Source organism: Xiphophorus couchianus, chromosome 9 (assembly GCF_001444195.1).
Source record: "Xiphophorus couchianus chromosome 9, X_couchianus-1.0, whole genome shotgun sequence".
Lineage (NCBI taxonomy): Eukaryota > Metazoa > Chordata > Actinopteri > Cyprinodontiformes > Poeciliidae > Xiphophorus > Xiphophorus couchianus.
In genome coordinates this window covers 22,103,674-22,130,770 of record NC_040236.1, presented here as the reverse complement: position 1 = coordinate 22,130,770, position 27,097 = coordinate 22,103,674, and the positions used below count along the sequence as shown (strand labels likewise).

The following is a 27,097-nucleotide window of genomic DNA, read 5'->3' as shown; positions in this document are numbered from 1 at the left end:
AGTATTAAGACTGTAATATAGCTATAATGTGATATAACTATCGCATTTTTCCACTGGATCCTCAGTGGAAAAATGGCCGACTACCTACGAACCCAGTTCCAGCTGCTTTATTTAAATTATTATTTTTTTGAACGTGCGCCCTCTGGTGGCGCCTTTTCTGCCATTGGTCAGTGAAAACCAGGAAACTGCGAGTTTCTCCTCTCTCCTTCGGCTTCCTCCTGCTGCCGCTGCTGTTTGCGGTCGATGGCTTTGAGGAATCAGGTGGAGGGAGGCAGATAAATCATGTGACCCACGGTAAAAGCGGCTGCTCGGAGCCGCAGCTCGGACACCGACGGCTCGACATGGACGTCAACAACCAGGACTGGATGTCCGCCCTGCCGGAGGAGCTGTGGGACTTTCCCCTGACAGAGCTGGCGATACCCGGTAGGTCACTCTCACTTCACACGGAACCCCGCAGCCTACAGTAGGAGTTATACTCTGATGTTGTAGATTATTTTTAATGTTAATCCGGATTTTTAAAGAATATTTTAAATAGCAGTTTCATTTATATGCTTGAATTCAATCGTATTGCTATCTTGATACAAAATTCTTCCTTTTATTCAGGAATGGAAAGTCATTTTACTCAATGACTGAACATAAAATATCCCTTAAGTTTTCATTTGAATTGCTTGTGCTGTTTTATATTTATTTATTATTTTTATCTTGAAAGGGTTATTGCTGTCGTAGTCTGCCGTTTATGTGAAGTTTGTTCGCGTTGTTGCTAGACATCCACTAGATCCGATGGTGTTTATGCTGACTATGGAGTATTAAAGGTACAAGGCACACATCTTTGAAATTTGTTAGTCGCTTTAGTTAAGTTATTCCATTGTTTTTCTTCTGTTCTGATGTTAATATGCATTTAACAAAGATAATATTTGCTCTCCCAAAAATAGGTTTCCACACACCTTGTGTGACGTGATGACATCACACAAGGCTTTTGGCATCTGATTAGCATTCTTCCCAGAATGTCTCTTGTGTTTTTCATGTTTCCTGTTTTTGCTCCTTACTTGCATGTTGTTGTTGTTGGCGGCACAAAAGCTTCTTGTATTTGGTTGAAAAAAATATTTTTTCTTCGTTTTTGTCGTACCTGTTTTTAGGAAACTTTGTCAACTCGTCGAAGAGGCTGGTCAAGAAAATCAGGGCAGACTTTAATGGCCAAGAATTCGTTATCAAAATGTTTCAGAGTTCATAGAGAAATACATCGCTACTAATTGAAATTTAATGATTCAAACAGGCATATAACCAAATACATACCAAAGTTCTGAAGACAACCATCTTTACTGCCGTCGCTCCCTTGCCTTGGGAACAAATCGAAGTCAAACTCTGACCCACTGGGTCGACTCTCTCAATTCTTCAAAATCTACGTTGAAACGGATCAGAAATCGCACCCCTGCTTTCATTTGTACCACTATTAGCTCGACGGCATGACCGTTATGCCTCTTGTGATGTCATCAACTCAAACTCAAATTAGCTTTTTCTTCCGTGTGCTTTTGTGAAACATATTGTGTGAAATCCTGCTATGGACATCCATACTTCAGTCCCCAGCTGTTTATCTACTGCTAGATTAAGTTTAAAAAAAAGAAGCAAAAAAAGAAAACACCGCTTGGGTGTTTTTTCTTTAAGGGTAATTTTATTGACAGAACTGTGCTCTAAAAAAAAATATCATTTGCACAGAAAAATAAAAAGTGAAGAACACAAACTCTTGGTCATTCAAGGAAACAGAAATTCCTTTTTGCTTTGAAGTCTATTTTATATATATATATATATATATATATATACTGTATATCACCAAAAATACAAGCGAGACTAAAAATAACACAAAGGTGTTTCTTTCAACCTGCCGCTCCGGTTTGAGGTGACGTCATTTTACAAACCCGTTTCTCGTTCCTGAAAGACTCAAAAGTTACGTTTGGCGTCTCGTTCACTACAGGCAGCCATGACGCCATGAGTTACTGTCTGGACATAACGTCGCCCCTGCTCAGGTCCGAGTCGGACTGCTTCTGGCTCCTGGACGGGCTTTTCTACTGCGTCACCAGGCCTCTCATCTTTAAGTGGGCCACCACGCAGGTACGGAGAAATGTGGAGCAACACAAACGACCCGTCAACGTGTTCAGAGCTCATCTTTAAGAAAGGACGTATCGGGGTTCATTTTCTCCTTTACCAGATCAAGTTTGACACAAACCTCAATGTGTTCAATGGAGATTTTATGAAGAGCAACTCTGAGCAGTGATTAATTATGAAATGGAAGGAAAAGGACTGAGGTTTATTACAAATAAAAACCACGGTTTCCTGCCTTATTTCACCCAGAAACAACAAATAACATGCAGTGCCATTCGATCTTAGAACAAAAGGTTGGTTTTTCTTTCTGACGGATCTTTTTCCTCCACGTTCGCCGAGACTCTTAATGAATGAAACGCTTTCAGTCGCAGAGACCTTAATGCTGTTCAACTCTTGGATCAAGACCAAGCCTTCCTGGTGATCCCATCAGCAACTCTTGTTTTCTCATGAAGCCGTTCAAAAGTGGATTGTCTGAGGTGTTGGCCGTGTGGATGAGACGCCAGGAACTCGGTTCTGGTTCTGGTCGGACAGGAACTTCAGGTTCTACAGGGAGAGGGAATGTTACAGTAAAGGGGCCGACTCTGAATGCCATGTGGCTGGTTTTGTGTTTCCTGGCAACGGGAACCATGGCTCCGCCCGCTTGGTACGTCACTTCAAATTTTATTGAATCCAATAAAGTCATTTCATTTAAACTAGTCAAAGGTCTGCACAGCAAAGGAATCGCAGTAGTTAACTGACACTGTCCACAAAATGGCGACAGAAATAGTTGGGAGAAAACATAATAATAATTGGATCAATTTTCTGAAGAGGGTATTTACCGCTTAATATTCACTACCAGGTAGATGCATAGGCAGGTCTGAAGTGCTGTAAAAAAAAAAAATCTATTTCACTTCAGTTCGAAATGCTAATAAATAGATTTATAAACATGAAAGCAAAATTTTAGTTTGTTTTATAAAGGCGCAATATAGTTCCTGTTATAGTTTTCCCCCTCATTACTTACAGTTTTATCAGTTGACAAAAATGTTTGCCATTTCTTTCATTTTAGTAACCTAAAGTAACCTTGCTACAAAAGCACGCCACACTTTTCAGATTTTCACGCGTGAAAGAAGTCGTCGAAATATCGCTTTCCTTCCACTTCAAATCCTGCACTGCTTTGTGTTGATCTGTCCCAGAAAAAAAACCCATAGAACAGATTTAACTTTGTTAGGTGAGGAAATATAAAAAAAATAAAAATAAAAAAAAACCTTTAATAGTGCATATATTTAAATTGCCTTGATCTCATCAAGAAACAACCTTTTTTGTTTGTTAGGTTGTTTTTTTTTTTTTAAACTGACCTTACCTGCAGAACGGAGATGAGGGGGTCGCTGATGTCGGCGTTTTGGAGCCAGAAGTCACAAGACTGTCATGAAGGTTTTCAGCTGAGATGGTCCAAAGTTTAACAAGACGCAGATAGAGAAGAACGTGACCGTTTGTTCGATGTTCTGAGAGAACTGGGGCTGAAAGCCAGAGGTCAGAGTTCATAGGCTGAGAACCACAACAGCAAAAGAGGACATCCCACGGAGATTAGAGAAACTGCAGAGTTGACTGATTAGGTGTTTTTTTTAGTTTGTTTAGTTTTTAGCTATTAAAACAGCATCATAGGAAATGTTTCTGGTATTGGAAAAAAAAGAAAAATAATAATATATGTAGGTGGCTAAATTCAAACGTGGAGTTTCGTTCTTGTGTTTAGGACAAGAGCATCGAGGAGCAGCTGTCAAAGGGAATCCGGTTCTTCGATCTCCGCGTTGCGCACAAACCCAACGACCCGTCCGACGACCTCTACTTCACACACGTCATATACACACACCTGACGGTTCTGGTGAGCTCCGGTCACGTCAGCCGCTCTCTCGCTTATCGCGGCTTTTCCCACCATAACTTGCTGCCGCTCCACAGAAAACCCTGGAATGCGTCGAGCACTGGCTGAACTCTCACCCGAAGGAGGTCGTCATCCTGGCCTGCAGCCATTTTGAGGGAATGGACGACGCGTGCCACGAGTTGTTCATTTCCCACTTGAAGAAGCTGTTCGGCTCAAAGCTGTGTCCCCGGAAGGTTGGGCTCTCTCCTCCCGCTGGCGATGTCGGCTCTGAGCACCAGTCGCCGCCTCACCGTGTCCTCTGTGCCCTGAACAGGAGCCGGTCCTGAGCCTGCGGAGCCTCTGGGCGTCCGGTTACCAGGTCATCCTGTCCTACGAATCCCAGCTGGTGGCCAGACACCTGCAGCTGTGGCCCGCCATACCGTACTGGTGGGCGAATAAAACAACGGCACAAGAAGTGATCCGCTACCTGGACTGGAACAAAGACATGGGACGACCAGGTGAGTTGGTCTGCTGTGACGGCGGCGGATCGGGGACATTGGAGATGGAAAAAACAAAAACGGAGAGGGGAGTAAATTTCCTACTTTTTTTTTTGTTGACATTTTCTAGAAAAAACGTCGACATCTCTCTTCTTTTTTTTCCGGACGATTTCTGAGAATAATCTGAAGATTTTACTTTATTAAGGAAATTTTTAACTTTTGAAACTCAGAAATGTCTTTTTTTTTATTTCTAGAAGATTTCTGAGATTAGTCTCAAAATTTCAGTTTCTTTCTAGCAAATTTGTGACTTTCCAAACTCAGAAGTTTCCAAGGTTTTTTATTTTCTTGAAACTTTCTGAGATTAATCTCAAAATGTAATTTTCTGGGGGGCAAATTTTTGACCTTTCAAGCACAAATAGCCTTGTTTTTTCTAGAAAATTTCTGAGATTAATCTGAAAATTTCTGAGATTTTTCTTGAAATTATTTGACTTTTTAAGCTGAAATTTCCCTGTTGTGTCTACAAAGTTTCTGAGATTAGTCTGAAAATGTCTGAGGTTTTTCTAGCAAGTATGTGACTTTTCGAACTCAGAAAAGGTCCAAAAGTTGAACATGTTTGACTTTTGAAACCCAGAAGTTTCCAAGTTTTTTTTCCTTGAAAAGCTCTGAGATTTATTTCAAAATTTCGGGGATTTTTTTTAGCAAAATCTTTGAATTTTTAAGCTCAAATATCTTTGTTGTTTCTAGAAAATGTCTGAGACTAGCCTGAAAAGTTTTGAGTTGTTTTGGCAGAGTTATGTTTCTGCCTCCAATGGCCCCACATTTTGTCACATTAAAATCTCAGCTGTTAGACTTTTGTTTGGTTTCACGTGTTTATCTTCATTGCCAAATTTCTCAAGACGTGAAGATTCACACCTTCAGTCAGATTGAGTACAGTGAAGCCAGTTTTCAAGTTTCGCCACTGATTTTCAGGTTTCGTTCAGGACTTTGATCAGTGGCGCCTCCAGGTGGAGAGAAACGGCATCATTCAGGGTTTCTTGTCTCTACAGAGGGCTTCTTCGTCTCCGGCCTGAACCTCACGGCTCCGAGGTCGTACATCGCCAAGAACCCGAAGGAATCCCTGCGGACGCTGACCTTCAGCAACTGGGAGTGTCTGAGGGAGTGGGTGGAGCAGCAGAGACCCGGGTCGGACCCTCACAGCCTCAACATCATAGCAGGGGATTTTGTGGGTCCGCTTCCGCTCTGCTCCCTGGTGATCGGACTGAACCACAAACTGCGACCGAAGATCTCAGCCCGTCCCATGAAGGAGCAGCAGCAGCAGTGATTTCGGCTTCACGTCTGGATTTCTTGTGTCTAAAATGTTCACCGATTTAAAAATAACCAGCTGAGGTTGTTTGGTTTTCTACCCGAGAAGAGTTTGCATTTCTTACGTTTAGCCAAGAAAACGTCTCGTTCTGGCTCAGATTTTTCAGCTCAGATCTTTTAATCGCTGCAGAGTAAACACAGTATTTTCCTAAGCTCTTCGTGGTTCTGAGTTCAGTCATTTTCTTTCCTCCCTTCCTCTCTCACCTACTTTCGAACAGTTTCTTGTAGCGTCCGTGAGCAGCGTCGCTGATGATGACCTTGACGACGGCCGAGCCTTCCTCTGCGTTCACCTGCACGTCCTGGACGGTGGCCTCCTTGTACAGCCAGCTGTTGACCGGGACACACACACACACACACACGCTCACCTCGTGTTCATAACGGAAAATGAAACCAGCTGACCGAACGTCACGTTCTGACCTTAACTGAGGAGAGCTGAGGTTTACTCTCAGGTCTAGGATTTGCTTTCCGGTGGACTTTACGACCTCCTGCTCCACAGCTTTCTTCAGCTCGTCCAGGCCTCGCTGCTGCAGGGCAGAGATAAGCACAGCACCGGGCTCCGAGCTCTCATAACTAACACACACACACACACGCAGACAGGAGAAGTTTGCCATTTCAAGCTTGTAAACATGCCAGCAGGAGCAGATTTAATCTCAGATTCCAAAGTTTCCAAAGCAGGTCCTCCTCCGCTGAGGAAGCTTAGACGCTCACCTGTCAAGCAGGTCGATCTTATTGTGGACCTCGATCATGGAGGCCAGCAGCCGGTGTGGGATCTGCAGGTTCTTCAGGACGTTCAGGACGTTCGCCTTCTGATTCACCGTCTCTGGATGACTGACGTCTCTGACGTGAACCAACAGATCCTGGGGAGCAGAATGGAAAGAGAGTCTTTTTTTAAAAATATTTTTTTAACCGTGACAATCTTAGGGGTGTGTTGGGTCCTGAGGGAAGGCCTCGTCAACACCTTTGTAACTTTATCTAGGTTCTGTTCATTTTCAAAACAACATTCAAAATGATGCGGCATAGAGGGGCTGACGCCTTGTAGAAGTGTTTTAAAGGGGCAGCATTATGTGCCTTCCATTTTATAGCACAATCATGTAACTGTATTACCGTCAATTGTTAGAAAAACGCTGCACATATCAATTATAACCTAAAAGGCGTTTCAGTTTAGGGGCGTGCTGTGGTGGCGCAGGGGGTTAGCACGCCCCACGTTTGGAGGCCTTAGTCCTCAATGCGGACGTCGCGGGTTCGACTCCCGGTCCTGACGACCTTTGCCGCATGTCTTCCCCCCTCTCCTCACCCTCCTTCCTGTCTGCCTACTGTGGAAAAAATACGAGCCACTAGCGCTGCAAAAACTCTTCGGAGAAAAAAAAAAAAGGCATTTCAGTTTGTAAATTTTACATTTTAAAAACTACTGCTCTTTCTGAAGCTCCACCTTCAGGAAGTCGTCACAACATGGCTCCTCTATCATCCCTTTAACAAACTTTCCACCAGCGTTTCCCTGAGAAGTAGCGGCTGTAACTGCAGCTGGTGTCTACCATGTATGAACTCAACGGGATGAATACAAATCCACAGCACACCTCTAGACTATTATTTTGAAAAAAATTTTTTTTACTTCAAATCCCCAATTATTCCCTGCTTTGTGTTTTTTTTTTTTTTTGTATAGCAGAACCCCAATAAAACACAAAGTCTGCGATTGTAATGCAACAGTGTGTGAAGAAGTTCAAATGGTGCGAATGCTTTGGCAATGCATTGTGGGCCAACATCAATATGAAGGTATTTTTGCATCATACATGGCTGCATATTAATATACTTTTTTTTTTTTTTTTTATGCTACACTGTAACAACCACAGCTGCAAAGACCCGACATTTTCCCCACCTCTCTTTGTCATCAAAGCTTCCAACAGTCTGTGGTCTCCAGCATCTACTGCTGCTGAATATTTCATCGGCATTAAAAGCTCAAATTCATCAAATATTACCGTCTTTTGCTGGATAAATAATGCAGATGCGGCTACGGCCAGGTCTGCTTTTGACGGATTGTGCAGCTCTGGAATGAGATGGATGGACCTCGCTGGTTTTTTGGAAGGATGACGATGACAAAACCCACCAGACAACGTGCAGCTGTCTGCTTCCAATGCCAGCCTTAGACTTACAAAAAGATTTCCTGATTACATCTTGTTTTTTTTGTTTTTTTTTATGTTTTCCCAAAAACAAAGAGTGCTTAATTTAAGACTTAGTCATTCTAATAAATGAGCACAGAGCTGAAACAATTAACCGATTATTGAAGTAATAATTTAGCAATTGTAGGTAGATGTAGAAGAAGAAACCGGACTCCCTACCGAGTGTATGATGTCCTCCAGGGTGGCAGAAAAGGAGTCGATGAGCTGGTGTGGGAGCTGGGACAGGAAGCCGATGGTGTCCACGTACAGAACGGTCATGTGACTGGGCAGCTGGCCGGCGTGGACGGTCACGTCAAGGGTGGCGAACAGCTGGTTCCTGGGCTGCAGGCCGCTGTCGCCGGTCAGAGCTTTGATCAGAGTGGTTTTTCCTGAACAGATGGGGGGGAAAAAAATAAAATACTGACACGGATACGAGCGAAAACGAATGAGAACGATGTTCCCGAGACTTTCCGAGCGGCGTCTCCAGTGCTCTCACCACAGTTGGTGTATCCCAGCACGGACACAGTGGGGAACTCCCTGTGTTTCCGCTGCGACCGCAGCAGGTGCCTCTTTTTGCGAAGTCTCTCCAGGGCCGAGCGGATCCTCGTCTCCCGCTCCTTCAGCAGCCTCTGCTGGACTTCGTACAGCGTCTCCCCTGGAAGAACCGATCAGGAAGGGTCAGTCGGGTCTTTAGACGACGCGGCGGATCGCAGGCTGTCTCAGGGCTGCATCACCTGAGCCTCCGATGTACCTCGCTCCCCCGCCCTGCTGATCCAAATCCGCCATGTCGTTTTTTAGACGAGACCTGCAGGTGGAACACAAAGTGGGTTTTTATCAACGGAAAGACGGCAGAAATGGGCAACACTGAGACGTAAGAGTGCAACAAAAACGAGGTTAAATGAAAACCTCGTGTTTTCGTGTCCAACTTCCAAACTTTACCAGAATCAAATTTCCAGAATTTTTAAAAGTATAAATTGGGGGTGGGCATTTATTTTTGATAAGTTGTTCAGACCATTTTTTTTTTTTTAACCAAATACTTTTTCTTTTTACTCTTACTTGAGTAAAAAAAAAAAAAAATGTTGAAGTGGTACTACTCTCACTTCGGTCTAATTTTTGGGTTCTCTAACAGATGGATGGAAAAACTGGATAAATGGTGAACAGATTGACCGACAATGGACAAACAGATTTCTGTTATCGGCACGAAGGTTCTTCCACCTTCATAATCACTCAGTGTGAGAAGCCTGACACACAGGTAGTGTGTGTGTGATCACCTTAGTAAGGGGATCTCTGCCAGGGAGATCTGGAGCTTGGCCTCTTTGGTTCTGGCGTTGCAGCGGAAGATGTGGAGAACAACCGAGTACCTGTCAAAGACCTTCACCCCCCAGGCTTCCTCGAACTCCCTCTGATGTTGGGTTTGGAGACAAAAGGCATCGGTAAGTCTAATGAACCAGTCAGCGTGGTCGGTTCCACGCAGTCTCACCTCAGACACAGAGTATAGGCGGTCCACATTCACGAACACAGCAGTGACTCCCGGGGTCTGCCGGATCTTCTCTGGACAGAAAACACATTTTCATTCAGAGCCAGACTTTCCCAGAGGGCAGGACTGATGAGAGGCCGGTGGTACCTGTAAGCAGCTGGAAGTTTCCCTTTCCAAATATCTTCTTCTTCTCTGGTGTCTTTGTGGAGAGGATGATCTTGTCCACCACTGTCCAGTTGTCCAAGGTGTTCACCAGTCCCTCGGCCTCGGCCATCATCAGCTCGGCTGTAAATTAAACACACAGCTCAGTAAAAACCCCTCTGAGGAACCGCCTTGTTCAACTGAGCGTGCTGGACTGGTTACCTGTGGTCAGGTACTGCTTTCTGCTCCCCCACTTCACATCAGGGTGGACGATGAACACCCTGTGCTGTCCTTGTCCGATCCCTGCAGGGACATGCTGCTGGAACAGCTCCTCCACCTCCGTCTCCTCCAGGAGGTCTCCATCTTCGTCCTCCTCCTCTTCTGTGGGTGAGCTGCTGCCGAGGTCTTTCCAGTTCTTCAGGCTGGAGGCGGAGAGCGCCAGGGACCTGCTGGACGGCAGGACGGGCGGCTGTCCTCGGTGAGACGCGGGGAGAAGCACGCAGGCGGCTGCGGCTCTGTGACAGCTCCGTGGTAAGAGAGGCAGTCGCGAATGAACGAACCTCAGAGTCTTCATGCTGCCTCGGGGGATTTTACCGTCGACACATGATGCGAAACGCTGTTGCTGCAGGTCAGCGTGGACTGTTTACGTCTTTCAAGCTGACACTTCTTCTCCCGGCGCTTTCAAAGTAGCGGCGCTGCGGCGCCCCCCGCTGGCGCGGCGGCGCTTTTTATTTGGACACGGGACAGAAGCAGTAGCGGTTTGTTGAATGAACGCTGTCTGCAAACTAGTTACATTTACTCAGTTACATACTTGAAGAACTTTATAATGGGCTGGAGGGGCATACATTTATTAGTATTTTTACTTTTACTTGAGTAACTATTATGATCCATTGCTACTCTTGAGTAAAGATTCTGGATTCTCTACCCACTGTGAGCAACTTCACCAAATGAATAACAAGCTTGCTTTAACCAAAAAATACACCACACAGACACACACCTGTAGTTTTGGTCAAAATTTCCTAAGTTTTATATTGAAAGAAATTAATTTAAAAAATATATTTCCAACTCATTCTTCCAAATTTATGTCATTTCCATTACATAAATTATTTCCATGAATTATTTTCATTTTGATCTTTAGAATACCAACATTTTCACATAACTTTATATTTTGGTCCATCTGATGATGCAATTTTTAAAATAAATTGTTGATGTTTGCATCAGATACTCAGTACTCCTATTTTTTACTTTCACAAAATGTGCATAACAGGGTTTTACTGATTATGTAATAAATTTATTATACTGTAATACCAATAATACATACATACACAATGGTCTTGGTTTAACTAGTATGCATTCAAATATCTATGTCTTAGGTGATCCTGATGCCAACCTAAGATACATCTGTTATATCTTAAAACAACATAAAGTTGCTGTTGTGTGAAAAAATTGCACATTTATTTGTGAAAATCAGCATTGAATTAACAGAATGTCACAATTTGGTCATTATGTGAATATCAAAATATCATTTGTAGAAAAAAAACCATCTTCACATAAGGTTTCTATAACCATAACTCAAAATATCATGTTAACAGGTTTTTTATGAGTCCATAAGCATGGGAGACTGACTATAACCAAGAGCAGGTTTTGGTTATTTGTACAGGTAGATCCTTCTTTAACTTCATGGTACTAGGAAAACTGGTAAGGCTCGGACAAGGAAAAGTAACGTAGGGCTTAAACTATGGTAGACAATATAATGCTGGGTCCCTGGGGGGGTGCTTCAGGGCTTCTGCTCCGAGTCATATATGGCGTGAGGTCTGGGCAGTGGTTCTGGGGATATGGTCTTTTTCAAGAATCTCAAAACTTAAATCCTTGGATGTAGAAAAAGAGCTTGGGCCCCAATCTGACAGAGTTCTTGTGTGTTTTATGTGGCTGAATGAAAGGTGGACTTTAAGGTCTCTTTTCCTGAGTACCGTAGCTGTACAGTTGCTGTTTCATGCAAGCGAGTCCACATCTACGAATGGCGTGATCTGAAATATCAAAGTTGAAATTCAATAGGCATATTCAGTATTCACCATATAAAAAGGAAAACATGTATAAATATATAAATGCAAAACACTAGAATATGAAGGCTGATCTTTCTTTTTACTATGGTTTTGTATAAATCATTTACATTTCCTTTATTGATCCTTATACAAATATAAACACATGCATAATATACCCTAAATATGGAGGAAAAAAACAATTAACCACAATTAATCAATGAATCTCTGTAGGACTCTGCTTTATTAAAATGACCACTCAAATGAATCCCGGTCTTTGACAGTTTTTGTGGGTTTAAAAAAAATCGTCGCTCACAGAATGGACAGTGATACTGTGCAGATGGACTGCAGCGACACTTTTTCAAAGATGGCACTGAACGCCCCGTCTGAGCTGTTACATGGAGCTAGAGGAAGACGGAACAGGGAATCTGATTCATTTAAACTACGATGAGGAGGTGACCTGCCACGGTTCATTCCTTCTCACCAACAGGACAGCTTGGAACTGATCCCAACGTAGCACAATGTGAGATAAGTGGCATCTTCTTGACTTTTCAATGTCTTTTTTTTTTTTTTACATGAAGCTAATCAGTGTTCTGGTTTATTTGATCAAACTAAAAAAAAAATTTATGAGTTCTACTAAGTCCCAGAGTCTCACAGACCATATAGTAATTATGTCAACACATGCGCAAAGTTTGAAAAGCCACGGCTGCCCCCGTTGTTCGCCATTTACAATTGTAAACATCAGCTAACCGCTAATGTTTTCCCATTAGTGTTTAGCTAAGAAACTCTTCTCAACAGCACACGTAAAAGAAGCTTCATAATTAAAGCACAACTATATGAATAAAAAGAAAAAAAAAAAAAGAAAACTCACTTTGTTTTCCTCAATGATTGCTCACCAACGTTGTAACCATCATGGTCCTGAGCGTCCGTCTTCATCTGATTCTCCTTAACACATGTACCACCACAATCTGGAGAGCAGCGAGGTTTCACCACAGAAACTTGTTTGACACATGTTTGAACTAGAGGGTTCTAAGGAAGGCTATACGGGTCAGTTTTGTTTGGTCTTATAGGCAGTACTTCCTCTAACTTAGTGCTACAAGCTAGTTTTTGGGGGTTTGGGGGGAAGTGAGGTTGGCTTTGGGCTCAGGACAGACGTTACAGGACTTTATGTCTGGGCAGAGGATGTAGGGGTCAGGGTTTGGGTAGGCATCGGAAAAGAAGAGTTTAAGCTCTGGTCAGAAGCTGGAGAAGTTTCCGTATGTTTTATGTGGCATGAAAGATGGACTTTCAGGTCTCTTTTCCTGAGTACCGTAGCCGTACAATACAAACAGTGAAAGTGTTGCTGCTTCCTGCAACTGAGTCCACATCTATGAATGGTGTAATCTGAAATATAAATAGGTGAAATTTATTAGATATTTAACATCCAGTCCATTAAATATTAAATAAAAAAACAACAACAATGGAAACATACCTCTATGGGGAATTGCTTTTTTAATATGTCGACTCAAATGAATCTTGAGCTTTGACAGTTTTGTGGGTTTAAAGAATTCTAGACCACAAAACGGACAGTGATACTGCGGAGATGGGCAGCAGCGACACTTTTTCACAAAGGGCAGTGAACGCCCCGTCTGAATTGTAATATGGAGCTGCAAAACATAAAAGGAAAATGAAGCCAAATTTCTCCAAATATAAGAAAAATTATTTGAAAACGTTCCTTAAAAAACCCCATCATAAACAGATTTACTTTGTTCTCCTTTGGATCAGCCTCAGCAAGGTTGGAACCACAGTCATGATCTTTGGCCATCTTTATTTTATTCTCTTTCGCACATGTACCAACAAGGTCCGGAGAGTGAAGAGGCTCAAGCTCGGGGGGTTTCTCTGAGCGCGTGTGAACTACAGGGTCCCGGAGCATGGTACAGAGGAGAGTGTTGTTAAGCCATGAAGGCAGAACTTCCTCTAACTTTGTGCAGTAAGCAAGTTTTGTGGGATTTGGGATGTGGGTAGAATGTGTAGGTTTTGAGTCCTGGGCAGACCGTGTGGGGTTTGGGTCCTGTGCCGGCGCTGAAGAGTCCGATGTCTGAACAGACGTTAGGGTGCGTTTCATGTGGCAGAATGAAAGATGGACTTTAAGGTCTCTTTTCCTGAGTACAGTAGCTGTGCAGTATAAGCAGTGAAAGTGTTGCCGTTTCCTGCAGCTGAGTCCACATCTATGAATGGTGTAATCTGAAATATCAAAGGGAATTTGATTTAAAATCCAATATTTGCATCTTAAAATTTACCACATACAAATATAAACACATATACGTACACACCCTATAGATGGGGAAACATTGCAATCACAGTTTAAATGACTGTAACTAAAAACACCATACCTATATAGGAAACTGCTTTATTAAAATGACCGTCCATATGGATCTTGACCTTTGACAGTTTAGTGGGCTTAAAAAATCCTGGTCCGCAAAACGGACAGTGATACTGTGGAGGTGGACAGCAGAAACACTTTTTCACAGACGGCAGTGAACGCCCCGTCTGAACTGTTATATGGAGCTGGAGGAAAATGGAACAGGAAATCAGATTAAGCTCAACTAAAAGTGTGGCTTGCATCCATTTCATAAATTAGATCCTGTCTAACTAGTTTCAATAAGTAAAAACGTATCATCTGCATTTAATTTAATCTTAATGTAAATCCTAGTGGGTAGAATACATATTTTTTGGTTGAAACCTGACCACACGTCAAACTATTTCGTCTTCATTTACTGTTTCAGGGATTTTTTTTTTCAATAAAGTTTTTTTACGCAAAAAATTTTATGAACCGGAAAAGACCTGACAGTGGCGGAGCCTGAGAGCGACGCTTACAGCTGGATACTTCGCGGAAACGCAACTCGACACAGCCAAATTAAAAAACAACAACAACAAACAATTTAATACAAAAGACGTATTTTTATAATAGGGCTATATGTGAAAAGTTTGAGCTAGCTTACTTGTTGGTGTTCAGCCTCAGCATTGGCGAGAGGGTAACTGTAATCATGGTCAGACGCCTCCATCTTTGTTTTGGGCATGCGTGAAAATGGTCCGGAGAGCGTGTGTTTCTTGAGAGGGGTTGAGACGTTTAAGCGTGCTATGCGCATGCGCAAAATTTCGGGTCCTGAACCCGAGTTACGACTGTTTTGTTTCGGAGAGTCGTGTGCTTTTTAGATCAACATTCACAGATAAAAAAGAAAACTTCAAATAATCAATCAGACGTTTTAGAAAAATTATTTTTATTAAAATATTTTTTTACATTATTATTTTTAAAATATTGCATTTCATATGAAGAGGCATCACCTTTGAAACAGAGAATGAAGAGATGTTTTGCAGCCTCATCATCGAATATACAGTAGTTGTGTTATAAATTAAATATGTGGTTCCACTTTCGAATTAAACATCATTAGCCCTTTAATATGAACATTTTCATATTAAAGTAGAAAAACCCATAAAGTTTGTGCTTTTCTTCCCTAAAATAGTAGACTGGTTAATATTAGACTGGTTAATATTAGACTGGTTAATATTAGACTGGTTAATATTGCATGATGTCTTAGAAAAATATTCACACGCCTAGAACTTCGTCTCCACAATTTGACTAATGGTATTCCACAGATTCACATATTTAATTTCCTTTTATGTGTGGAATATACATGCTTAATACATTTTGACATTATTGATTTGTATTGATTATTGTTATATTCTAATGTAGAATTACAATATAGCATCAGAACAATAAAAAAAATCATTTTTAAATCAGAAATGTATCCTTAACTAAAAGTATGTTTAATACTTGCTTTAAAAAAAAAACCTTTTAATTTATAAAATGAGCATGAATTGAATATGAATGGATGCGTGTGTACTAATTTGACATGTTGGAACATTTTTGTCCGCATAACATTTCACTAACAAACTTATATCGCCACAGTTCTTCTCACCTGTCCAGGTTTTATGTTATTATTATAAATACTTCGCTACATGTTTGTTTCATACTTCCTTATACTTCCTCATACTTCCTTACCAACATGTGTGTGTGTGTGTGTGTGTGTGTGTGTGTGGGTGGGGGGGGGGGTGTTGTCTAAAAAGCGGTCCAGCAGGTTAAACCAACCTCCACCTATAAAGTGGGTCCTTACCTGATCTTTACTGACCGACACTGAAGAGCCTGGAGTCTTCACTGTTCTTACATCAACTCCTATCCGCGGTATTTATTTATTATTTTTTATTTTTTTGCCGATCTAAAACAGGAGATCAGGTATGGCAGAACAAGCCGCGGCATTACTGAACGTGTGGAAAGGTGTGCGTACGGCTCGGCGCGGCTGGACGAGGAAGTGAGGCCGAACCGACATATTTCCGTGCGTGTGTGGAGTGCGTCAATAATGGACGAGTTTCGCTTTTCCCAACTGAAAAGCCAGACGCCGTAGGAGCCGCTCCGCGGTCTTTGTATGCGCTCCTGTGCGCCAGGGAAGGCGCGATGCCGGCGGCACCGTGGCGCGGCGCGGCGCTGCTGCTCTGCTGCGCGTGTTTGTGCGCCGCTCTGGGTAAGCTGACCCCGGCCGTCTGCTCACGCTGCGGGTCGCACCGACCGACCTCACTCGTCTCTTTCTGTTTCTCTTTCCGCACAGAGCAGCGAGGCTGTATCCTCGGTGAAGTGGGAAAGCCGGTGCTGCTGCCCTGCCACCCCAACTTGGGGAGACGGTTGAACTTTTCCGTTGAGTGGAGGAACCACGACGAGGCCGTGTTCAGGTCGCTGTGGGACGGGGATGGGAACGTGGAGACGTGGAGCGTGAATTATGCCAGGATTCCCACAGACGCGGCGGCCACTGGGAACTTCTCCCTGGAGCTGCCGTCAGCTCAGCCCAAACACGACGGGAGCCGATACAGCCTGTTCATGCTGTCAGGGGAGAACCAGAGCGCGCCTCTGTGTACCAGGTGTCTCAGGATCGCAGGTTAGTTCCGCAACATTGAAATAAATCAATTAAAAGGACTTGAAATAATAAATTAAAACAGAGAGGCGCCACAAAAGGAGTGTTGTGTTTTGAGCACTTTTTTCCTTCTAGTTTTAGTGATTCTGACTTTCAGATGTGATCTGGTCTACAGGGCTTAAAGGGGCAGTTTTACATAAAATCGATTTTTTCAGCTGTACATCATGTTATAATGTTATTCCCTCAACAAAATGATTTCGTTGTCTCATGCATGTTTGACAAATCCTTGAATCGCCCACAGCAACCATTCAGCTGTGCAGAACGCCTGGGTGGACGAAGCCTCCCACTCAGCTCCTTCAGACTAGCCAGCAGCAATTAGCAAACACATGGTGGAACTGCGCATCTGCTGAGATCAGAACAGGAGCTAATTCTCAGATAAAAATGTCGTTAAAGGGTTAATAAGGAGCCATGTTGTGATGACTTCCCAAAGAGCAGGACTTTTAAAAGACACAGAGGCCCAATTGCAAGAAATTAAATCAGGGAGTCAAATTTATTTTAAGATGTAATTGACATATGTAGCATTTTTATAACAACTGAAGTTAGCGTAGTTACTTGATTGTGTTAATAAAATGGCATCATGTGTCTGGAAAACACATAGCACTGTCCCTTTAAGGCTGCTGACTGGACACTCACAGTCACTGTGCACAAGCGAAGGTAAGCTACTCTGTGTGGTCACCAAAGAAGCTGGTTGTTGGCGTGGTATCCAAGCATGTTGATGGAAAGTTGAGTGGAAGGACAAAAATTATGTAGAAAAAAGGTGCATACGCAATAGGTGCAACTAGTGGAGTCTGGAGGAAGAGTCCAAACTCCATGTAGATCTGTACCAAGAGGTTTTACAGCACCTCATGCTTCTTGCTTTCTACTGGCAAGCCTAACGAAGACGCTCTCTTTATTAGCAAAAGAACAAATCTACATAGTAAATTTTAGTTTTTCAATTTAACTATTGAGCAACAGCCATCTTTTCAAACATATCCTAATTTATTCAGATGTGCTTACAGTAAACGATCACAAAATCATTTAAAAAGCCTGACGTTTGTGAGTTTTGTCGTTGTCGCAGCCAGTTTTAGGATCCCCGAGGTGAGGAAGGAAGAATCGTCCTACCTGTGTCGGTCCTGGGGGGGCTACCCCCAGCCTGTCGTCTACTGGCTCATCAACGACAGCCGGCAGCCCCCCGACGGCGCCGTGACGACCCGGGCCCAGGCGCTCCCCGACTCCCATCTGTACAACGTCACCAGCCAGCTGACCGTCAACGTATCCAAAGACGACACCGTGTCGTGCACCGTCACGAATCCGTCCACGAATGAAACCCTGACGGCCAAACGTGAGTCTAACGCTGGCGCTCGGTGACGACGGTCCTTCTTCTAATTAAACGGGATTGGTGTCAAACATGCAGCAGAAATCTTTGTGCTGCAGAGATGTTCGTTTGTGCCGCTATCATTTTGAAGATGTTAAGATATGTTTCCAGAGGTCATCAAAGGTCAAGCAGTCAGTCCACATTTAAAAAATCAAACAAAATATGGCGTCCGTCAACTATGATAAGTTTGTGCAGCAAATGTTTTTGTTTGTGCCATTATAATTTTTAAGATTTCAATACAAGTGCAACATGAACAAAATTGCTATAAATTGATTGTGCAATGTTTGTGCAACAAATATATTTGCAGCACAGTTGATTGACACCAAATTTGCTTGATTTGGTACATGAGGGGGAGGGAGGCTGATTGACCTTTGATGACCTCTGGAAACATTTACTAATATCTCTAGTAGTGGCACAAACAAAAAAACATTTTGCTGCACAATTATGTGCAGCAAAATGTTATCGGCACCAATTTTATTTAATTTGAAGAAGACCTTCTGTCAGGTCTTCTCCGTCGGATGCCAGAACACGCCGTCACTCTGTTCGCTGTTTGGGCTCGCAGTGGGAGCCAGCAGCAGCGGGAGTCGCGCGTCGCAGGGCATGTGGATCTTCAGCACCGTCCTGTGCGTGGTGGTCGCCATAATGGTGCTCGCCGGGATCTACTATCAGCTCCACCTGGACAAGATAAGCAAGCAGAGGAAGAAGGAATACGTGGAGCCACGGAGAGGTGAGCCGATCGATACTTTCCGGAAAGCGGAGCGAGGAAACCAGGAATGCTCTTCAACTCAGGCCGTTCGAGTTAGCATGAAACGGCATCTAATCTGCACAAATAGCTATATGTGCAAAACTAATAGTTTTCATTTAAAACTATTAAAACTCTAGCTTCACAAAACTCTCAAGCTAGGTGTGAAACTCTAACACAGAAGTTCCTTTTATATATCTTTGTTCCTGCTTCTTCATCTTTTTAAATATCAATGTATGTACCTTTGTTGTTGGGGGGCTGTCGGTACAGAATGCAGCTCAGTAGGAATTTCATCATGTGCATTGAGTTGGATCTGTTTATTTACAACCTCATTGCTCCTTGATTTCAGTATAACTATAAATAAATTCACTCTGAAGGTGAACCCAGTAAGATCCAACATGCGAAGTGTCCAAACTAGGATTTGACTCCACCTTGATGTGTTTTGCTGTTCCAGGCTGAACCAGGCCAGGTTTATTTATACCTCTGAAAAGTTATTCATGCTGCTCTAACTTTTTCACATTTTCGTCACATTTCAAACACAAAAAGGAAAAGCTTGTCTTTTTTTTTTTTTTTTTTCATTTTTCCATCCATCCATCCATGGAGTTTGAGCAGCAGTTGCAGGTTCAATCATTATTTCTTTCTTTATTTTTTCCCAAATATAAATCTGTGTGACATTTACCTCTCTTTACTCTGATGCCCCTAAATAAAATCTCTTGAAATCCCCTAATTAATAAATGGAGCCCAGTGTGTGGTTTGTTTTGCTTACAAGTCCAGAGTTTTGTTAGTGACCGGCAGAAAGGTCAGGGGTCATGTTGTGGAAAGGTTTGTATTATTATTAGACATTATCTCAGTTAGCTATTTTCAGTCAATCATTCTGAAGGTGGTGGAAGAGGCTCTTAATCGTTTTGGTCAAAGATAAAATCAAACTGGTCCGAGGTGTACATACGACTACGTTAGTTTTTGGCACGTTGGTCTTTTGAGTGTGTTTATGCAACACACCTGCTTAGAGTTTGAGCAGCAGTTGCAGCTGCGATTATTAACTGTGGTGTGAGCCTTTTTTGTCTTATATTTTCATTAAAAATAAGGTTATATTATTCTGTAATGACGTCTAGATTTTTTTAAAAACCTAAAAATATGGTTAAAAATGTGGGTAAGCTAATTACAACAATCGGTTTTGGATGGTATGTTTGGAAATGGTTTAGGAAAGTCACTGCGGCTCAGCATTAATTTCATTTAGAGGGAACGAAGGCAAAAATGGCGTATGTGGGAAATAAAATGATTTGGTCAAAAAGTTCTCTTTTTCAGAACCTAGATTTGGCCGATGTTGACAAGCACTTCTACTTCTATCACAATAAATCCCGATAAAATACGCAACATGACAAAAAAAAAAAAAAAAAAAAAAAAAGAACATCCAGGGGGTGTAAATACTTTTGTAAGTCACAGTATGGATGTGTAAACAGAAAGCTCCTCTGACAACAGTGAGCCGCCTTGCGCTTGCCGGCGTGTCTGACTGAATGTTTGTTTCCATCAGGTCGACGATATCAGTACAAGCAGGCGACCGAGGAAATGACGCCGGAGCCAAAAGAGACTGACGTGTGAAAGAAAAGGACAAGAAAAAAAAGTTCATCTATGGATCCACCACCACTTTTTTATGATCAGTCCAAACAAACAAACAAAAAAAAAGCACTGACATGTAAATACTTCTGAATCATTGTGTTGCATTTTCTAGATGCTTATCCTAAGCTTGCCGTCTACTTTTTTTTTTTTTCTTAAATGTGCCGGCTGATTGATTCCAGTCAGAAATGACAAGGACACTAGTAGCCTGGCACAGTCTGTTCTTAATGAGAACATGCGTCTAATTTCCTCTTACTCTACAGGAAGTGAGGAAAAATGGATTTTTGATGGTGAAGTCCAAAGATCGGGCGGCTAACTCCATAATGTAATGCTGTTACTGGTCACTTATTGGTGTTTTGGGCGGTCATCATCCTGTTAAAGCACCAATTTCCTCTTCAGTATAACGCGGCACCACCTCCTCCTCGAGTATTTGGAACCGATTCCTGGTACCCAACAAACAGACCAGATGGTGTACAGTGAGAAGTTTCCACATATTGTGATCCCAAACCCCTCATGATTATAGTGTAGTGTAAATTGAATTCAAAGATTGGGGTCAATTGTTGGAATTATTTCTCTTTAGCAAACCACAAATTCTTCTGAACGTTTTTTTTTTTTTTGCCCCAACTCTGGGACATTATTGATGCTTTTTTGCCAAAAACGTGCCTACACACAGACACTGTTTAATTCTTACAGTACTCATAGGTAACAGAAGAAACTTCCCCCATCACCGGCTGTGACTTTTTTCCATTGTGACTATTTTTTATCCCTCGATTGGATCGCACGTTTTTCATTTTGCTTCAAGGTTCTGGTTTTGGTTCATGCTGTAAAGCATTTCAAACCATGTTAGCTGCATAGTTTATGTTTTTTCCCCGCTTTCACCCAATCTGCCTTTAAGTCGAGCAAAAACCCTTCTGTTTGTTCAGGAAATGAAGAAACTCACTGGAGCCCAACCAATATTCTTATACTATGTCACCACTGCTGATTTCTATTAAATTATTTGCCTTGTAGAAATATAATTTCTATTAAAAAAAACTAAACAAAGCGCTGGCTAACTTTTATGTTGAACACAGTGTTCTTAGGAGCATTGCAGTACTTTTATGTTTGGCGCTACTGTTAGCCATGGAGTTTATGCATGTCTTTATTGTGTGTTGTTCTTCGTTAGGTGAAGCACTTTAAATTGTCCGTAAACATTTTAAAGTTCCCTTAATTTAGAGAGGATGCTTTCTAAATAAAGCTTGTCTGGTTTAATCAATGACATGCCTCCATAAGTGAAGGTTTATAAGATATTTCCCTTTTTTTCCCTAAATTTTAAAGCCACAAGGGGCTGAAGTAAGGATTTATTCTGACCACAAATAGGTGCTTTGGTGACTTATTATTAAAAAAAACATCTTTCAGATGTGGTGTCTGTTATTGCATCTGAATCGCATGTCGTACAGCTCCGTCTGTTACTTAGCATCTCCGAGTTAATCAACACTTTAGTTAGTGAGTCTGGGATTTTTTTAACATTTTTTATTAACCTGGATTTGGGTGGGCAACCAGAGCAGAGAAACACACACGTAAAACTGCGGCATTTAAACACGAGCTCAAATCACACATTTAAATGGTTCAGGAGGAAAAATGAAAATAAAATAAAGTTCTCCTTGACCGTTTTCCCTCCCGGTTCGTCGTTCTTCACGTGAAGGCTGGTCCTGAGTCAGAGCTCCCCTTCTGACTCAAACGCACGACTGGCTAACGCAATCGCTCCATCAAGCACTAAATATTAACAGCCAGTCTCCTTGATGACAAGAACCAAGATTATTTAACGTTGGGATTTTCCGAAATCACATATTTAGAGGAGCGTGATCCTGTTTGGAGCGTTCAGCCCGATCCTTGCTGCACGGCCGTCACGGCGTAGAGGTCGTCCCGACGCTGGGAGCTGATTGGGATCTGCTGCCGGATGTCAGCCAAGTACTGCAGGTCTGGAGTCGGGCCACACACATGCAGAGTCAGAACATGCAGAACCTCATCACAGAGGAAAACACAGTCTGACATGTGGGAGGGAGGGGGGACGATTGGAGGGACGACATTTACTGTGGGGAATAAAATCTAGAAACAAAACTATCTCCTTTCTCCAGTCCAGATCTGGAAAATCCTGAAATCAAATCCCAAACTACTCCACAGTTTTACCAGACTGCTTGGAAGTCCTGTGTATCGAGTAATATTTTTTTCTTAGCTTCCTGTACCAAAGCTCAGATGGAGGGAAAGACCTCTGATTCTCACCGATATCAGCGTAGATGATGGATTCCTCAGGCCCGGCCTTGGCGATTACCTCTCCCCTGTAAAAACATCCAAACAGGTTCAGATCGGATCCAGCGGCCGCACAGAGCATCAGCAACGGTTTGCAATACGGCTGAAACAATTAAATCAGATTGATAAGCGATTAATCGGTTATCGAAACGGTCGTCAACTAATTTAGTAACCGATTAATCACTCACAGACTCGAAAAAGGCCATTTTCTAAAAGAACAACACAGTTAGAGCGGTAAGGAAGGCAAAACCGTTCAAAAAATATTTACATTTTTATGTTAAGATTTTTTTTTAAAAAGCCCTTCTATGCCAGGAAATATGTTCAACTAAGAATTCCTGAAGTGACACTTGTAGCCTCAAATTCTTTTTTATTATTATTTTAAATCTCCTATGAACCAGGAGACGTTTGATTTCAAGTTATTAAATTGGTTAATCCAATAAATAAATAAATAAATAATAATAAAAATCAACAGATCAGATCTTTACTGTATTGATGTTAAATGAAGCAGAACGGGCTGCGGCTTTTCACAGGTATCTTTTTAGCTACAGCTTCATCCTTTGCTGCAAATGATCAAGCGTTCACCAAATGAATGCTGCTACTGCATTTTAGGCAATACGATGTTTACTTTTCCTATTTAAATAAATGACTCGAGTTTATTTACAGTTTTAATATCGTACAAATTAGGCTTTCGTGGTTAAATGAAAACCCCTCCCAGCGTGCCATTTTGTTTGATCCGGTTACACAATTCAGAAGAGTAGATAGATTAATCGATTACTAAAAGAGTTTCTACCTGCAGCCTCAGTTTATAAGAGCACAGGTGTTCTCAAAGCGTTGACTTTCAGCCTCATCACATTTAACTGAATTACGCCGTAACAAGTTTGTTGTTTTGTTTTTTAAGGATAAAGACAGACTCAGAATAGGCGGCTGTTCCCGTTGCCGCCCGTCTGTCCGTGCTCCTGCGGTCTTACCACGGGTTCACCACGGTGCTGTGACCCCAGGCCACGTAGGACGCGGCTTCGTCTCTGGCAGGCGACGCCGTGGCCACATACATCTGGTTATCGAGGGCCCTGCGTTACACAGATGACGCAAAGGAATCTTGATTGGATTATTAAATGCGGCGGTGGATCTCGACGGCCCGACGCAAACTTGCAGGCGTGCTCCAGTCTCACCTTCCCCTCTGCAGCAGCTCCCAGTGGGCGGGGCCTGTCGTCATGTTGAAGGCTCCGGGGTAAACCAGCAGCTGGCAGCCTGAGCACGGTACATGTTCTTCAGCCGTTCTGTCAGGCAGTCCAAATGAGCCGTTTTCAGTCGCTCACCTTTCCTGTTGTAGAGCTGAGCGAGCTCCGCGAACCTCATGTCGTAGCAGATCCCCACTCCCACCCGGCAGAACGCTGCCAAAGCCAAGAGGACATGGGAGGGAACAAAACAAAACAAGATTCATGTACTTGACACTGGTCGTACCACTTGAACGTTATAGATTTTGTCAAATGTTGTCGTGCTTTATGTGAAAGGGCAACCCCAGGGACGGGAATGCTTGTCCGTTCCATCTGCTTTTAGGTTTTAAAATAAAGAAAAACAGAAAATGTTTGCTGAAAAGAGGATGTATACGCGTCTTTATGCGGAATGGTGAAATAGATGGAAAATGAAAAAAAAAAAAAACAGTTTCCGACTTAATTACAAAAAAAGGATCTAAAACAATATCGTTTGCATTTTTAGTGTCATTGTGTCATGGAAAATCAAAAAATACAATAACATAAAGCCAGTATTTGTTACTAAATGTATATTTAAAGCATTAGTTAATTCTAGGGATGCACCGATTGCAGTTTTCTAGCCGACTGCCGATTACGACCTTTAAAAATCCCGACCTGCTGTCTTCGAGTTTGGCCAGTACAGATATTTTTGTCTGAAACGTTGATAAATGTGGCAAGAAAGTTGCCGAGTTGGCAACAGTGGGGAGACGATTGTTAACTGCAAACGTGCAGACGGGACCTGGTGGGCCGGCTGTCAGCCAAACCTCTCCCACCGGACAGCAGAAGAAGACAAATCTCGATTTTTATACCTGTGCTGAGGTAGATGAGGTCAGCGTCACATGTAATTCTTGGCCGATCACTAATCTTCCCAAAATTAAATGAATCGGGGCCGATTTATCGTAGCACCCCCAGTTAATTCTTTATCATTTTAAGTCAGAGTTATTAAGGGAAATTATGGAAGGTCCAAAGTGCCAGAGATTACAGACCAATGAAGTAGAAGTTATTTGGTCCCCAAACATTCTTCAGATTTTTAGTTGTAGAAAAATATGGGGAAAAAAAAGGTTTTGTTTTTTAAATTCAAGTAAAATACATTAAAGTGTGCGATTCTAACGGTGATGAAACGCGGAAAAGTTCAAGGTGCACAAAGAGAGCCGCCCCCGTCCGCCACTCACGCGTGTCGAATGTGGACAGGCTGTTCCCGGGGCTCAGCGTCTCGGACTCCTGGAAGCGGATTTTCCCTGGAATGTCGATGTCGAACAGGTGAATCTTTTGGGAGAGAGCGCAGAGGGTAGGGGGGGGGGTTACACGAACGCAGTGGGCGCCGGGGCGCGGCTCCGTCTGTGAAGGAGACCTGAGCGGGTGAGGAACACGCAAACCTTCCGGTGTTTGAGAATCAGCTCTCCTTCAGGACCAAACACGGCGCAGGTGTTGTACAGCTTCCCTCCGTCCTCTTCAGGGATCGAGCCTGTTCAACAACAAGGAGGAGGCTTCAGTCATTCAGTCACATGAACATGGAATATGTTTGGATTGTTTGCTAATTGTTTGTTAATTTGCGTTCATTTTTCCACAGTCTCCACTGACCCACCAGCTCCCGGTGATCCGGTTCATCTTTTCTATTTTATCAGCGACTCAAATGTGATGATGATCAGAGATGTTTTGATCAACTCTGAGAAAAAGTTTCCAAAATTCTGACCAGCTGCAATCTTTTCATCTGTATTAGTCAGTATTTTCTGGAAGTGGAAGCCAATTAAAAAAAGATAAAATGTATTTCCATATAATACTATTTCCCTCCTCACTTTGGATTATACATAAAACATCCTCTAGATGGCAGCATACTTTGCCCTGAGTGTAGAATAATTTATTTAGCTTCTTGAGAAAACATATTAACTTACTTCCACTACGCCTAATTATTTTGTGCCGTTTTAAATTTGTTACACCATAATAGAGCTTTGCTCTTTCTTTTATGCATTATGTTAATATAATATAAATAAAAAAGACCAATTTCTGTGTTCACTATTTGTTTTCCTGATACACTAATGCAGATACTAACCAGTTTTTTCCCTTTTTTTATTTATTTTTTTTACAAATTAGGTGACTTCTGAAGGTAATTAGATGCATTGGGTCGTATTGAGGTGAATCGGATTAAAAAAGGGGTTGAATATTTCTAACTTCTCAGAATTTCTTCAGGTGAAAAAAATAATTTGTAAATCTATCTTAACCTGAGAATAAACAGACAGGCTGCGAGTGCATGTCAATTTGCGATATTGGTTCTAATAAATTGCAGCTCGTTCAGCTGCAATTTCTAACAAGACATCAACAGCTTCTTTGGAGACAAGGTTGCAACTTTCTTCTCAAATGTGAAGGTTTAATGTGGGTGACCATGGCGACGCATGAGTCCATACCTCCCACCAGATGCAGCTTGTTCTCCTTCGCCACCTCTGACAGCATCTGCGTGGATTCTCCTGGGATCTTCTCAGCATACTTGGAGAAGAAGCTAGTTCCGTACGGAGAGTTGAAGCATTCCTGAATCGGGGTGAGGAGGCAAACTATCAGAGAGTGCCTTAAAAAAATATTCATACCATTTAAATATTTTTTCCACATTTTGTTACTCCTTGTACTGTCAAAGGAGAGTGATAAGAAACTCAAAGGTCACTGTATACAGTAAATAATAATAAAAATAATAAAAATAACCTCCTCACCGGCAGCAGCACCACTTTGCTGCCCTGTTCCGCTGCCTCCTTCACCAGCCTCCGCACTTTGCTCAGGTTGTCCGCTTTGACGCTGCTCACCTGCAGCTGGACCACAGCCAGGCGGAACTCTGGGACAACAGAACCCGATCAGCACGGAGACTTTACTACTGACAACACGGCATGAGTTACCAACTGCTGAGGTTTTTATTATTATTTTTTTTTTATCAAACCACAGCTAAATTTAAACTAGTTAGAAAAACTGTAACTCACACAAATACTTTCATACTTACTCGACATTATTCTCGTCACAGCGCTCATATGTGCAGAACTCGGCTCATCTCCAAGTCTAAAGCAGAGCAGGGTGCTGAGTACTTCCGGGTGGATGTTTACTTTTCAAAATAAGAGCATATCTACTTTTCTTTCATTTCAACAACAATCAAGAATTTCATTAACTGTAATATTATATAGCTATGCATACGTTGTGTGTTTTTTTTTGGATAAAGTATAAGTATAAACATGTAAAAATAAAAATACCACACAAATTAGTTGTCTGTGATA

General features: G+C 42.3%; 5 protein-coding genes and 1 long non-coding RNA gene across 7 annotated transcripts; 2 read left to right on the top strand and 4 right to left on the bottom strand.

Annotated features, from left to right (window-relative positions):
* Positions 1-139: 139 nt before the first annotated feature.
* On the top strand, positions 140-5,942 carry plcxd1.2 (phospholipase C, X domain containing 1, tandem duplicate 2). Its single transcript, XM_028027217.1, has 6 exons — positions 140-423; positions 1,970-2,106; positions 3,827-3,955; positions 4,030-4,185; positions 4,266-4,449; positions 5,475-5,942. Exons 1-6 carry the CDS (start codon positions 342-344, stop codon positions 5,747-5,749), a joined length of 963 nt encoding a protein of 320 aa, XP_027883018.1. The 5' UTR covers positions 140-341; the 3' UTR covers positions 5,750-5,942.
* Positions 2,494-3,826, bottom strand: LOC114150648 (uncharacterized). The gene is made up of 2 exons (XR_003596798.1): positions 2,916-3,826; positions 2,494-2,640 (listed from the first exon to the last, which is right to left on the bottom strand). It is a non-coding gene; the product is annotated as an uncharacterized LOC114150648 (long non-coding RNA).
* On the bottom strand, positions 5,885-10,263 carry gtpbp6 (GTP binding protein 6 (putative)). Its single transcript, XM_028027215.1, has 10 exons — positions 9,784-10,263; positions 9,568-9,705; positions 9,424-9,494; positions 9,215-9,345; positions 8,678-8,748; positions 8,440-8,598; positions 8,124-8,332; positions 6,499-6,647; positions 6,208-6,360; positions 5,885-6,117 (listed from the first exon to the last, which is right to left on the bottom strand). The coding sequence occupies exons 1-10, from the start codon at positions 10,133-10,135 to the stop codon at positions 5,991-5,993; spliced, it is 1,560 nt and encodes a 519-aa protein (XP_027883016.1). The 5' UTR covers positions 10,136-10,263; the 3' UTR covers positions 5,885-5,990.
* A 731-nt stretch (positions 10,264-10,994) lies between these two features.
* LOC114150643 (uncharacterized) lies at positions 10,995-14,756 on the bottom strand. 2 transcript variants are annotated; one of them, XM_028027216.1, is made up of 6 exons: positions 14,582-14,756; positions 13,973-14,147; positions 13,345-13,823; positions 13,072-13,246; positions 12,472-12,983; positions 10,995-11,588 (listed from the first exon to the last, which is right to left on the bottom strand). In XM_028027216.1, exons 1-5 carry the CDS (start codon positions 14,726-14,728, stop codon positions 12,766-12,768), a joined length of 1,194 nt encoding a protein of 397 aa, XP_027883017.1. In that variant the 5' UTR covers positions 14,729-14,756; the 3' UTR covers positions 10,995-11,588; positions 12,472-12,765. The 2 variants fall into 2 exon arrangements, 1 of the variants encoding a protein (XP_027883017.1); XR_003596797.1 differs by lacking the exon at positions 13,973-14,147 and having other exon boundaries at positions 14,582-14,687.
* A 974-nt stretch (positions 14,757-15,730) lies between these two features.
* LOC114150646 (ICOS ligand-like) lies at positions 15,731-20,985 on the top strand. The gene is made up of 5 exons (XM_028027220.1): positions 15,731-16,159; positions 16,244-16,567; positions 17,661-17,924; positions 18,520-18,684; positions 20,231-20,985. The coding sequence occupies exons 1-5, from the start codon at positions 16,093-16,095 to the stop codon at positions 20,296-20,298; spliced, it is 888 nt and encodes a 295-aa protein (XP_027883021.1). The 5' UTR covers positions 15,731-16,092; the 3' UTR covers positions 20,299-20,985.
* Positions 20,913-26,948, bottom strand: nit2 (nitrilase family, member 2). The gene is made up of 10 exons (XM_028027221.1): positions 26,830-26,948; positions 26,549-26,667; positions 26,252-26,372; positions 25,226-25,314; positions 25,022-25,115; positions 23,916-23,990; positions 23,769-23,847; positions 23,568-23,666; positions 22,573-22,628; positions 20,913-22,271 (listed from the first exon to the last, which is right to left on the bottom strand). Exons 1-10 carry the CDS (start codon positions 26,855-26,857, stop codon positions 22,171-22,173), a joined length of 861 nt encoding a protein of 286 aa, XP_027883022.1. The 5' UTR covers positions 26,858-26,948; the 3' UTR covers positions 20,913-22,170.
* Between the last annotated feature and the right edge of the window lie 149 nt (positions 26,949-27,097).